This window comes from Staurois parvus, unplaced genomic scaffold (assembly GCF_062004578.1).
Source record: "Staurois parvus isolate SC_StPar_1 unplaced genomic scaffold, SC_StPar_1.0 ptg000715l, whole genome shotgun sequence".
NCBI classification, from domain to species: domain Eukaryota; kingdom Metazoa; phylum Chordata; class Amphibia; order Anura; family Ranidae; genus Staurois; species Staurois parvus.
Genome location: NW_028318511.1, coordinates 9,552,225 through 9,567,016, shown reverse-complemented (window position 1 = coordinate 9,567,016; position 14,792 = coordinate 9,552,225). Strand labels below are relative to the sequence as shown.

Sequence of the window (14,792 nt, the reverse complement as noted above, 5' to 3'; positions counted from 1 at the left end):
CAATATATGTAAAGCACTGCGTAAATTGATGGGGCTATATAAGTACCTGAAATAAATAAAATAAAATTTTAGAGCTACATGCTACCACGTACTCTGTCAGCATTAAGCATTTTTATGGAATTGTATGTCACTATTACAATTAATCTTCTTCAGTGTCCAGGCAAAGAGTAATCTTATGAGTGCCTGATGGCATGCCAGTTTCATAGTATTGGAAGTAGAAGTACAAAGCAATGAGTTCTCACAATTAGTAGCATAAAGATTAAAATAAAAATTAATTTTAATTTGTTTCTTAGGAGACTACCGTATTTATCAATGTTTTCACACAAATTTCAGTCCAAATTTCTACAATTTAATCTTTGATAAACAATGTGTCACTCTTGGGTGGATGTTTTGTGAATTGTGTGTAAAAACATTGTTCAGTATTGTCCAAAAAATGTAAATAATGTAGACTTGCAATAAAATAATGAAAAAAAAACCTTCTCATTTATGCAGGAAACTTTATAGCATATACCAGTCATATCATACACAGTCAATATGAAAAAAAGCATTTGTGACAATAAATATCTGTGCATTAACATTCATTAAAATCCTAAGGTTTCTAAAAACAATTGGCTTAGAGGGTAAAACAAACAATCTCCATAACGCCCATCCACTTGCTCTCCTTATTGCCAATAGAACTACAGAGGGCAGATTCAGACATTCATGTGTTCTCATTGTCATAGCCATACTCAGAGCTAGGTATAAGATATGCTGCATATGCACGTGGTATGGCCATTGAAAATAATGTCTGGCTAGGATGTGTGCACTTAGCTTGGTAGGAAGAAGTCTTTTAGGCCCCTTTCACACTGGCGGACTCCACTGAGCATATCCACCTGCTCAGTAGGGGATTTGTCCGCTGATCCCTGCTGAGCAGTCCGATGACAGGCCCGTGTCATCTCTACTTATGCAGATCAGACACAGACACAAGCTGCTGTTCTCTATAGGTGATCAGATATAAATGGACCTCCTGTCTGTTTACATCCACCTCTCTATAGAGAACAAAGGATTGTCTGATTGGGTCTGCTTGAAAAACAGACAGGCGGACCTGATTGGTAAGTACGTGTAAGGCCCCTTTCATCCTATCCAATCCTCTAGTCTAGATGAATGGGAAATGGAACCCCCATTGGTCTGTTTTTGATGGACCAGATGCTGGCAGGTATAAATGGTCACATGTCCGTTTACATCTGTCTCTCCATGGAGAATAGAATGGATGGTCCAACCGGGTCCATCTGAAAAAGGACAGGCAGACCCGATCAGAACTGCTGTGTAAAAGGGACCTGAAAGGTGCCTTATTTTCATTGACCAGGTTTAGCACATATGCAACACATTGGAGCACTACAGGAATACCCTATGTTATATACACCGAGCAGCCCTGGGAAGGCCACAGCAGTGAGAACATGGACAACAATGTCTGTATATGGGGTCTGAAGCTCTACCAACACTTCTGACGAGGAAGATGAGAGAAGACAGATTGTGGTATAAAGTGCAAATTATCTTCAATATTTATTGTGTGTTTGTACAAAGCACCTACATACAGTTCCTTGAAAAATTATTCACACCCCTTAAAATTTTCCACATTTTGTCATGTTACAACCAAAAACGTAAATGCATTTTATTGGGATTTTATGTGATAGACCAACACAAAGTGGCACATAACGGTGAAGTGGAAGGAAAATGATAAATGGTTTTCAAAATTTTTTTACAAATAAATATCTGAAAAGCGTGGCATGCATTTGTATTCAGCCCCTTTGAGTCAATACTTTGTAGAACCAACTTTCGCTGCAATTGCAGCTGCAAGTCTTTTTGGGATGTCTCTACCAACTTTACACATCTAGAGAGTGAAATTATTGCCCATTCTTCTTTGCAAAATAGCTCAAGCTCTGTCAGATTGGATGGAGAACATCTGTGAACAGCAATTTTCAAGTCTTGCCACAGATTCTCAGATGGATTTAGGTCTGGACTTTGACTGGGACAATCTAACACATGAATATGCTTTGATCTAAACCATTCCATTGTAGCTCTGGCTGTATGTTTAGGGTCGTTGTCCTGCTGAAAGGTGAACCTCCGCCCCAGTCTCAAGTCTTTTGTAGACTCTAATAGGTTGTCTTCTAAGATTGCCCTGTATTTGACTCCATCTATCTTCCCATTGCCTCTGACTAGCTTCCCTATCTCTGCAGAAAACCATCCCCACAACATGATGCTGCCACCACCATGCTTCACAGTTGGGATGGTGTGTTCAAGATGATGCGCATTGTTAGTTTTCTGCCACACATAGCATTTTGCTTTTAGGCCGAAAAGTTAAATTTTGGTCTCATCTGACCAGGGGCGGACTGACAACTCATGGGGCCCCGGGCAACAGGGGATCATGGGGCCCCTGTGTCCTTGCCCAACTCAAAAAAGCCTATGAAAAAGGTACCAGGGGCATCTCATGGGGCCCCCTACTGATCCCTGGCCCTGGGGCAGTGCCCGAGTTTCCAAATGGTCAGTCCGCCCCTGCATCTGACCAAAGCACCTTCTTCCACATGTTTGCTGTGTCCCCCACATAGCTTCTCGCAAACTGCAAACGGGACTTCTTATGGCTTTCTTTCAACAATGGCTTTCTTCTTGCCACTCTTCCATAAAGGCCAGATTTGTGGAGTGCACAACTAATAGTTGTCCTGAGGACAAATTCTCCCACGTGAGCTGTGGATCTCTGCAGTTCCTCCAGAGTTACCATGGGCCTTTTGGCTGCTTCTCTGATTAATACTCTCCTTGCCCAGCCTGTCAGTTTATGTGGACGGCCATGTCTTTGGTAGTATAAAACACAATACCTGCACTAGGATATAGCAACACTCAAAAATCAAAAAGTAATAAAGCAAAAACAAGCAGCTTGCACATAAGGTGATAATGCAAAATGTAAACAGAAAAAATGCAGCACTAATTAAAAAGCATAATGATGTTCAAAATTAAAAGTCCATAAGTCCTCCAACAAATAAAATACAAGAGAAAATCCTGATCTCATGAACCATCACCATATACCTGGAAAAAATTGGCCCCTTACCAGACACTTTGTATGTCGCTGGTAAGTAAGCGCAATGTAATAAGGAATCAGTATGGTGAATAATCTCCAGATATCCTCATCCCAGATGCAGGATAATATCTCCGCTTTAAAAAAAAATCTCCAAACCGGACATATTGACCATATAACACCAATCAATGAGTGCAATGTGATGGGGAATCAGTATGGCAGGTAATCTTCAATTGAAATCCTCTCACAGATACAAGATAATTTCTCCACTGTAAATCTTTCCAAACCCTAAAGAATCTCCCATCCGACAATCAGATAAGGGATAAAGAACAAAGGCAACTCATAGTGCAGTAATTAATTAAAACTTTGGCAGATTTATTACAAGATCCACGTACATCAAGATTTAAAATGACCAGCATTGAATTGACAATGTTTCAAACCAAAAACATGGCTGTTGTCTCTCCAGAACACGGTGACGTCACATGCCGAGGCTCCACCCAACGCATTTTGTCATCAGAAAGACGTCATCAGGGGCGTGGCCAGCAGGATGTACCACCGTCTATATATAGGACACTCCCATTAATCGGGATGCATTCGACAGAGCGGAAGGCATACCCGAAACAAGAAGAAAGAGCAGAACGAACCTCAAAAGGGTCCGCCCACACCTCGGAACATTATCCAGCAGCAGACATTAGATCAATATCATAACAGGAGGGAAAAAAAAGGTGAAAATGGGTAACAAATACAGGAAGTCAAATTTAATAGAACTAATAAATATAAGGCAAAAAGCCCATGGTCAAATCCAGAGGTGTCCCTAGGGTAGGTGTCACCCGGTGCAGTAACACTTGGTGACACCCCCTCCAATGATCCCTGCAGAATGGATCGGATCTTCGGATTGAGCATAATGGATCTGACTCCGATCCATTATGCTCAATCCACAGATCCGATGCATCCTGCGGGGATCGGCAGCTTTCTTTACAACTTACCTTTTCTTGGAGCGGGTCCGGTCTCACCCCGTATAGGTTGCATGCCGACGAGGATCGTCAGCATGAAATCTATACAGGGTGACACCGAACCCGCTCCAAGAAAAGGTAAGTTGTAAAGAAAGCCGACGATCCCCGCAGGATGGATCAGATCCATCCTGCGGGGATCGTCGGCTTGCTTTACAACTTACCTTTTTGTGGAGCGGGTCCAGTGTCTCACCCCGTGCAGTCGGTGTCACCCGATGTGGACCCCCCGCACCTGCCTTGGGATGCCACTGGTCCAATCTGTAAAGCTTAAACTCTAATCACCTTAAAGGAGTGACATCAATACTGGAGGGACAGGGCCATCTTGTGGTAAAAAAAGCAAATTACAACAAACTTAAACAAATAAAATGGGCAGAAAAATAAATGAATTCATTAAAAACAATAAAAATTATATAAAAACAAAATCAACTATTATTAATGAACGCATTGACGTCCCACTCTATGTTGAGGCCAAAAGGGACATAGGTCTTAAGGGAATAAATCCACAAGGTCTCCAGTTTGGAGATTTCACGTCTAATGTGGTTACCTCTCCAATTTGCAATGAATTTATCGATAAGGTACCATCCGGATTTTTATTGTTGTATAATGCATAGTGCTTTGAAAGACTGATTAGGAAAACCCCTACAGATTTTACTGATATGTTCATCCAACCTGGTGCGCAACATGCGCACTGTCCAACCCACATGCTGTAACTCAAAAGGGCACCGTATTAAATACACAACATTCTTAGTGGAACATGTGATAAAGTGCCCAATGTCAGGTTTGCAGTTGTGCCATACTCTTTCCATTTTGGGATAATGGATTGAACAGTGCTCCGTGAGATGTTCAAAGCTTGGGATATTTTTTGTATAACCTAACCCTGCTTTGAACTTATCCACAACTTTATCCCTTACCTGTCTGGTGTGTTCATTGGCCTTCATGATGCTGTTTGTTCACTAATGTTCTCTAACAAACCTCTGAGGGTTTCACAGAACAGCTGTATTTATACTGAGATTAAAATACAAACAGATGGAATCTATTTACCAGTTAGGTGACTTCTGAAGGCAATTGGTTCCACTAGATTTAGTTAGTGGTATCAGGGTAAAGGGGGCTGAATACAAATGCACACCACACTTTTCATATATGTATTTGTAAAACATTTTTAAAACAATTTATTATTTTCCTTCCACTTCACAATTATGTGCCACTTTGTGCCACTATCACATAAATCCCACTAAAATACATTTTCGTTTTTGGTTGTAACATGACAAAATGTGGAAAATTTCAAGGGGTATGAATACTTTTTCAAGGCACTGTATATATCTATGTATATTTTATCATATAGAAACATACTAGAGTGACAGCAGAAAAAAGCCAATTGGACCAGTCCACTTTTTTTAACCTTGATTTCTGAATATAGCTACATGTTTGTCCCGAACATGTTTAAATTAACTTACTTTTGCCTGACTCTTGTCTAAGGGTTTGTGCTCTCAGTCATGAATACACATTACATCTCTCATACAGTAAGCTAGACAATTGTTCTATTTAGGCTAAAGAGGCAATGGCTGCATACAGCCATCCATACATTATGGAGCTTAAAATAAAATTTCAGGTATTTAGCCCCCCACCTTCCATCCACAGTATACAGCTCAACTCTATTCTTGAAATGTCGGGAATATAGCAGGGGGCTGCAGACATTGTAACTTGAGTGCACATGCGCAGGAGTTACGTCATCAGTGGCCATTGAGGATCGCTGAGGGACCTGGAAGCATTGACAGCTGAGTACCTGAAATCTTGCAAAAAAGTCCCCGCAGCGCAGTGCAAAAGCATTATCTTGCAAGATTAAGATACTCAGCATTCCACAGAATTGTGCCATCATCCTCGCCTAGGTGCTGTGGGCAAAATTATGATATAAGATATGTACATTTCATGACTTTTTTCTGTACAGGTTATTAATGCAGCTATTGTTAATGTTGAGAAGCCCTGGTAAGTTAAGCTAACCTGGCATTTTTACTGCAGGGTCCACTTTAGGAAATAATTTAAACATAAAATTATCCTTTTCTACCTGACTTGCTATTACATTGAAATGTCTATAACCAACATGCTACCCATAATGTCTGCATTGAGAACAATAAGGAAGCTGATGGACATATTCAACCTGGCCAGTCAAGATGTTATCTGATGGTAGTATTCCCAGGCCACCAACAATGGCAATTCCTACCAAACACTCTGCCTAATCAAAGCCCATATCTGTTGATTCTTCAAGTTCTGAGCAAACAATGTATATATATATATGTGTACCTTGAGAGATGAGAAGATTTGTATTGTGGTTGCCCTCTCTGGCAAAAACATACCTAGTCACATCACTGTAAACAATTAGCTGTACACTCCAGCTGCCTTGAGAGCAAGCAAATTTGTGAATACATTAAGAGCATAAATATAGAAACACAAATTTGAGCTCCATTTTTAAAAACATACGTTGGGATCCATACTATTGCCCAGTATTATTGGTCAGTTCATATAAGACATTAGACAGCACAGATATATTATATCATATTGCCAAATCACTGTACTCCTAGGTGTTCTAAAATTAGAATTGATGGCTTATAATATACTATTCTCAGATGGGTTATCTGCAGCATTGAATGTTGGATCCAAATCGTCATCATCATCATCATCATCATCATCTCCTTGTTGATCGTTAAAATGTTCTTCATCGTCATAGTCATCTGCTTCACCATCCTCAACACCCTCTATCACCACCACCTCTGGCCCAGCGTCCTCCCTAAACCACACAGCTTTGTAGCCAACATCTTCCTTAAGCTCCTTAGTTAGGATAGACTTCACCTTCTTGTCATCTGAATCATCAGCCTGTTCTGCTGTATCGGAAGGCTGATTATCAGCTGAAGTGCTTTGTGAAGGAGCACTGCCTACCACAGTATCAGTAGCTAGGGTCACGCTGGAAGATGCAGGTTCTTTCGTGGAGAAACCACCATAATCTGAAAGATCATTGGTTGGATCATCAACATCATTTATTAGTTGCTCAGTGTTGTTTTTGGAGCTTCCATAATTCTAAAATGAGAGAGCAGATGTCACAAGTGTTATCAGCAATACAGGAATATTGTCGTAGAGCACTTAAAAAAGTGGATTTTCATCCTCCCCCTAATTTTTTAAAGCCCTTGCATATTTGTAGTTGAGTTCTGCACATTTCAAATACTCACCCCAAACCACCCCCCAGTGGATCCAGCATTGTGCAGCTGAGATCCTCTTCTCTTTTGGCAGCATCTGGTCCCACGCCGACATGTTTTGGAGTAATGACATCAAGAGCTGTTCTAGCTGTTCAGCTAGAACACATCCCAGTGATGCGCTAATATAACCACTTCCTCTTCCTTGATTAAATGAAAGGCTTTGCCTGCTGGAATATGTGACATATTCCAGAAGGCAAAGGGAGGACAATGCACGTCATTCATCTAAGTCAGGGGTAGGCAACCTGTGGCTCTCCAGCTGTTGCAGGACTACAAGTTCCATCATGCCTCTGCAAGTCATAGCCATAGCTGTAACTGTCAATTTTGCAGTGTCTCATGGGAAATGTAGTTCCACAACAGCTAGAAAGCCAGAGGTTGCCTACCCCTGATCTAGTTGAACGGCGTGCAAGAGTGTGCAAGGCCAGACAATTTAGTTAAACAAACAACAAAAAAAGGTCAGTCTAAACAGTGCTCTATTCATGGATCAGATGAGGGGTGGAGAAAATCTACACTGTACAAAAAATACTTGTTGCTTCTCATAGAAATCTAGTGAGCTTTCTAACCTTCTGTAGTGAGCTGACAAAGCTGCCTCTGCTGCACTAAAATCTCACGCTGTGTTGGTAACTCTGCCTGAGTTCTCCCCTGCTGGAGAAAAGCTTCTCCTAAAGTTATGGAGGCAAGGAGAGAGTAAGGTGTTCTGAAGTCTGCAGGGGATAACTGGTCAGGCTGGCAAAACTGCTTGGGATTTCATTGCCCAAGAATAAAGTTCATAAGGCACTGGACCAGAATCCAGGAAGGTAGATGAAGCTCAATGACTGAACCTAGGCAGCTCTACCACAAAGTGAGTTTCTCCCAAATAGCGGGCATTGGTCTACAAATGAGATAAACAAAAAAAAAAACACCAGTTGGTCGTCTTAAGAGTCCATCTATTTTTAAATGTTGAAATTTGAAGCACAGGAAGATAAGTAACCAACACATTTCAGGGCAAGAACATCGCACTTCATCAGGGCCTAAAAACTAGAAGGAAAAATTGCTACAAAACTTTTGGTAAACAGAACCTTCAGAATGCTTGAACAAGCAAGACCATAGTGAGTGAGTGTCTGTAAGTGTGTGCCAAATTGCATCATACACGCCTAGAAGACTGTATGTTTTTGTCTATATTTCCAGTATATTATTTTCATTTTGCATATTAGAATGTTTAGAGATATGATATTCTTAACGTGAATCTAAAGCCTTAAAGTTTTTTACCTTAATGTGGAACTTTACCCATAATCACCAGAAAAAAAATAATATTCTTTAGCCAGGAACATGCATTCCACATTAATAATTATACTATCAAAATAAGTGTGTTTTGTAAATTGCCTCCAGCACTACTCCTGTTTTCTGGAGGCTGCCATTTTGCTGAAGCCCAGCGCCTATATATAGCAGTAAATCATAAAGTGGAACTAAACCTATCGATTTTACAGTTTAAAAAAAGTTACATTCTTGGAATGCCAGGATTGCTAACTGTCACATTCTTTCTTGGCTGTAAAGGATAGGAGGGTTTAAGTTTGCTTTAAGGCTGTCAGCAGATCAGCCTCTACAAATTTGGCAGTACTTAAAAATGGAGAGCAACTGAGCATGTGCAAAGCAGGGTGAGACAGTGTATTGATGGATTTTAAACAGTATAGTCAATTATTTTTAATGTTTTACATAGTGTGACAGTAGGCAGGTGAAATCACCTGGTTGCGTCCTGGATGGACGATATATTTGTCCGAGGTTCAGGCTTTATGGGGATTTGTACCACTAGAGGGAAGTGCTGAGTCCTTCAGCACTGAGGTAATGAGCCCAGCTGAAGGTAATGGGCTCATTAACACCTGTATAAAACTTCCCAGAGTGCTTAGGGAGTGGCTCCAACCTGGAACCAGATCTGTGCCTGAACTGTCTGGGGAGCTGACCTGTTATCTGTGTGCAGAGAGACCAAAGCCTGTGTGGCTAGCCTCCAAGTACTAGCAACTAGGTATAGCAGCAGGCTGTATCTAGTGGGTAGCTAGGGAAAGCGTTTGTTGCAGTAAGTAGCCAAGTTGGCCAGGATTTATTTTGATGTTTCTTTTTGGTTTGCCATTTTTTTGTAAATATTGTAAATAAATTGCACCTGTTTGTTTTCACCTCCACCGTTGTTGTGCTGTGCCTGTCTTTTTGTGTTGTGCACCCATCCAGGGGGTCACACACACACCCGCTGCCGAGCTAACCCCGTTACAATAGCTATACCTGCAAAAGGGGCCAGCCTGAAGTGATCTAGCAAGACTTACTTTTCCATGTAAAGTTCCATGTTAGGAAAAACCTTGTGCTGCAGGAGCCCCCCCCCCCTTTTTCTTTCCTGAGCTCATTCCGATCCTGCGATGTGCACAAGATCAGCTGCTCTCTTCACTGTCTCCTTGCTCACTGGGCAGACTGATAGACATTGGCGTCATTGGCTCCCACTGCTGTCAATCAAATGCTGTAATGAGGGAGTGGAGGGACAGTGCAGCATTGCTCACTCTGTGTCAGTAGACACAGATGGGGTGACTTGGGAGCAAGTCCACACGGGTGCCCCCAAGGGGGCACTCACTGAAGAGGAGGAGCCTGGAGCACCGGTGGGGACCACAGAAGAGAAGAATTAGGGCTGCTCTGTGCAAAACCATTGCATGGAGCAGGTAAGTATACCATGTTTGTTATTTTAATTTTTAAAAAATTAAGGTTTAATGTTACTTTAATACTGTTAAAAAGGTATATGAATTTATGATTTCCCTTTTATTTGAAGATCTGTATATTACTTACATCTCCTGAACCTTTTCCAAGTTTCCTTTTTATTGAGCTCCCATATTGCTTGTGAATAAGGAAGATCAGTCCAGCTAGACACAGAGCAAGGACGGCTCCCAGGGAGGCACCAACTGCTGCCATGTCGGTGGCAGTGTAAAATGAAGCTTTGTCCAGAAAATCTAAAGAGATGGAAAAAGAATTTTAGGATGTGTGTCTATGTACAGTTCATCATTAAATAAAGAAATGAAAATGAGTTTTCTTACTGACACATTTAAATTACATATGCAGATTTAACCGTTTGAATATACAACATGCACAATCAATACATAAGAAAAGCTGAAGCTAAACTACCTCCTGGATATCCAAGATTAGACATGATTGGATCTATAACAATACAAAAATATATTCAGCACCTAGGAACCCCCTGCAATAAATTGAATAAACAAAAGTGATAATGATAATAATAGTGCTAAAAATATTATCAATAATGCCCCCTAAATCAAAAATTCCCCAGCAGCTGGAGCCAACTTATCCCCCTGGACAAGCAACAATCCAAATCACACTCTACTCCCAGCACTTAGTGTATACCATACAGGGGCGGACTGACCATTCGAGCACTCGGGCACTGCCTGAGGGCCCGGCGTCAGTAGGGGGCCCCATGAGATGCCCCTGGTACCTTTCATTGTTTTTTTCAAAGGCTTTTTTGGGGGTGGGCGAGGACACGGGGGCCCCATGATCCCCTATTGCCCAGGCGCCCCATGAGTTGTCAGTCCGCCCCGATACCATACACAAATAAACAATCCCAAATGTCCAAACTTAAGCTTCGTACACACAATGAGAATATAGGACGGATGATTGTCCATTTTTTTTCTTGCATGCTAGTCTTTAGTTAAATAAAATTGCACTTGAAAAGGCAGAAAGGTAAAATTCACATATAGGTAAAACAAAGATGGCAGACCTGCTACTTTCAGTTCCTGCGTCGCACATTGCTTTCCCAATATGTTTTGTCATCAAGAGAAAGGAACACAGGCAGTAGCAGGTCTGCCATCTTTGTTTTACCTATATGTGAATTTTACCTTTCTGCTTATGTAAGTGCAAATTTATTTAAATAAAGTGGTTTACTGGTTGCTACACCTTGAGGCTGCTTTGTTTTTAAACATACTGGTGGTATTTCAACACTACCTGTGCGCCTGGAAGATAGGTCCAAGAAGGAGAAAAATTAATATTAAATGCTTGCCTAGACACTATGCAGTATATGGGTCACTAGATTCAGTGGTGTATTCTTGTTTTGTGCTGCTGTAGGCAAGACTAAAATCAGCCCCCCCCCCATCTAAATTTGTCCCACCTCTTCATCTGTAAACCCTGCCCCTTTAGGCTCCACCTCTTCCTATTAGAGCTCCATCTCATAAGATGGTCAGATTGCAGACAGGATACAGGAGCCTGTCAGAGACTGTGGACAAGATACAGGAGACTTTAGACAGGATACAGGAGACTATGAGAGACTGCAGACAGGATACAAGGGACTGTCAGAGACTGCGGACAGGATACAGGAGACTGTCAGAGACTGCGGACAGGATACAGGAGACTGTCAGAGACTGCGGACAGGATACAGGAGACTGTCAGAGACTGCGGACAGGATACAGGAGACTTTGGACAGGATACAGTAGACTGTCAGAGACTGCGGACAGGATACAGGAGACTGTCAGAGACTGTGAACAAGATACAGGAGACTTTGGACAGGATACAGGAGACTGTCAGAGACTGTGAACAAGATACAGGAGACTTTGGACAGGATACAGGAGACTGTGAGAGACTGCGGACAGGATACAGGAGACTGTCAGAGACTGTGGATCAGGATGCAGAAGACTGTCAGAGACTGCAGACAGGATACAGGAGACAGTGGACAGCATACAGGAGACTGTCAGAGACTGCGGACATACTACAGGAGAAGGTGAGAAACTGCAGACAGGATACAGGAGATGGTTAGAAACTGCAGACATACTACAGGAAAAGGTCAGAGACTGTGGACAAGATACAAGAGATGGTCAGAGACTGCAGACAGGATATAGGAGACAGTCAGAGACTGCAGACGGGATACAGGAGATGTTCAGCGACTGTGGACAGGATACAGGAGACGGTCAGAGACTGTAGAAATGATACAGGAGACGGTCAGAGACTGAGGACAGGATACAGGAGACAGTCAGAGACTGAGGACAGGGTACAGCAGGTGGTCAGAGACTGCAGACATGATATAGCAGATGGTCAGTATACTGTGGACAGGATACAGGAGACTGCGGACATGATACAGGAGACAATCAGAGACTGCGGACAGGATACAGCAGATGGTCAGAGACTGTGGACATGATATAGCAGACGGTCAGTATACTGTGAACAGGATACAGGAGACTGTGGATAGGACACAGGAGAAGGTCAGAGATTGCGGACATGATACAGGAGACAATCAGAGACTGCGGACAGGATATAGCAGATGGTCAGAGACTGTGGACATGATATAGCAGACGGTCAGTATACTGTGGACAGGAGACTGTCAGAGACTGTGGACAGGATACAGGAGAAGGTCAGAGACTGCAGACACAGGAAACAGTGAAGAGCATACAGGAGACTGTCAGAGACTGCGAACATACTACATTCATTGTTTTTGGCTATTCTATTTTTTTGTTTGGAAGAGTGAAGAAGAGGGAGAGTGACATCAGGTGGCCAATATTATATAGGCCTTTTAAGACCAATTTACACTGTCGAGTCTAATCATTCAGTGAGAGTTCACTTTTACCATTGTTTGCATTGAAGTGCAGTATATAGTGAAGATGCGAGTATTTCACACTAAGTTTGGACATTTGTGATTAATTATTTGTTTTTAGTATACAGTACTGTATACTGCTGGGAGTAGAGTGTGTTTTAAATGATTGGCAGTTTAAAGTTCACAGGGCCAGTGACATTATCTTTAGTTTGGTCTTTTGTTATAATTAAAAGGTACTAATGATGTCAATCATTGCCTTCTACAAAAAAATCAGCTAGAAGCCACCTGATAGAGACACAAAAATGTATACTACCAAAAGAACAGGCACCACTTGGTTCAGCAAATGCTGTATACGTTTGGGTATTTTTTTTCCAACAGCCTGTAAGGAAGCTCTCTCTGTTTGGAATCACTCCTGCTTCCTCTACTTGCTTTCATTTATTACTGATGCTTTCCTTCCAGGTCACATACATCCTGGCTTTTTACTGCACTAGCTGTTTCTTTTCTCTTAGTCTGTCTCTCTGCCCTGCTCCATCCTTTGTGTCTCTCTTGCTCCCTCCATGAGCATTTACAATGTTTGTTACTCATCTGAATGTGTATTAGTCTTTAATTTCACATGAACATCTGTTGGAGATTAATGTAGCTACCATTTCTGTTTGTTAGGAATCTACATCCATCCTTTGCTACCATGTAGTCCCTAGAATGAAGTCATTATCCTGAGCTCTAGCCTTGTCTTTGCTGTTGTCTTCGGTATGGTCTTGTCTTGACTTCCATTTTTGGTTTTCCTTGTTATTTAAGTTCACCTTACTTTGTGACTTCTTGCTATTTCTTAGTCAGGTGTCAGTCTTCAGCACTTTTGGTAACCCCTTGTTAGTCCAAGATCTTATGTCTAACCTGTTTGTAATTCTGGTATTTTGTCTTTTGTTCATCAGTCCATTCCATTTTCCTAGTCTCCTAGCTGGAGAGTCTTGCATGTTTGATTGCTGATTGTTCTTTTAGCTTCTGACCTTCAGCTGTCTTCTTAGGCACTGCCACTGGTTACTAACAATATTTCTGCCAGCCATGTTCCTTACTCTAGTCTAGTACTAGGTGCATTCAAACCCTATGACCCTAGCTAGAATTGTCTTGCTAGCATTTTGTTTTACTGTGTAATGTTCTAGGCTGTCTTTTTTAACAACCACCTTATATAGTCTCCCCCTTTTAATTTAGGTATCCAATAATCAATGATAACATATTTCTGTTGAGCTACTGTATGCTATCTTTCAATACAATGTCTCGCTAGTGGCTGTTCTACCCTGTTATTTTATTGGCATATTTATGCTTGCCAATTTTCATTGAGTCACAAGTTATATTAGGCAGTACCTAAATCAAAATGGGGAGGTTATAGAAAAGTTGTTAAAGAAAGGAGGTATTCTGGATCCACAAACTTAACATTTTATATAATGTTGACTTAAATTGTGATTTAGATTTGTATTTGTTTTTATAATACTGTACATATTTTTGTTGCAGGTTTATTGGTTCAGATAGCTACATAGTATTTCTTTCTTTCCCAATAAATAATGGAGAATCGCAGTGGCTGCTAGTGTCTCTCAGTGGAATATTATTTTTTTATTCAGTTGATGGTATTTTATTATCAATGAAATTGTTAATGTGTGTATATTGATACAATTCTAGTTTTGTTACTATTCATTTTTTGTATTAGTTAGATGTAACAGACCTGTTATTTGGCCCGATGAAGAGCTTGATGCCTGAAACTGTTGCCAATTTGTGCATTTTTATAGGACTTTAAACACTGAAAATACTGCTAAATACTGCTTTAGTTGAAATACTTACATATTGAACACACACATCAGCAGGTGCTATCCACCTATCTTTTGGAATATGTATATACACTATATTGCTAAAAGTATTGGGCCAGCCCTCCAAATCATTTGATTCAGGTATTCCATTCACCTCCA

General features: G+C 41.2%; 1 protein-coding gene across 1 annotated transcript in view; it reads right to left on the bottom strand.

Annotated features, from left to right (window-relative positions):
- Positions 1 to 4,234: 4,234 nt before the first annotated feature.
- CDHR5 (cadherin related family member 5) overlaps positions 4,235 to 14,792 on the bottom strand; it is a 50,935-nt gene continuing 40,377 nt past the window's right edge. The window contains exons 10-11 of the mRNA XM_089653511.1: positions 10,098 to 10,258; positions 4,235 to 7,125 (exon numbers count right to left, since the gene is read on the bottom strand). Of these exons, the coding sequence (XP_089509637.1) occupies positions 6,658 to 7,125; positions 10,098 to 10,258 (629 nt within the window). The 3' untranslated portion in view covers positions 4,235 to 6,657. The remainder of the gene's footprint in view (positions 7,126 to 10,097; positions 10,259 to 14,792) is intronic.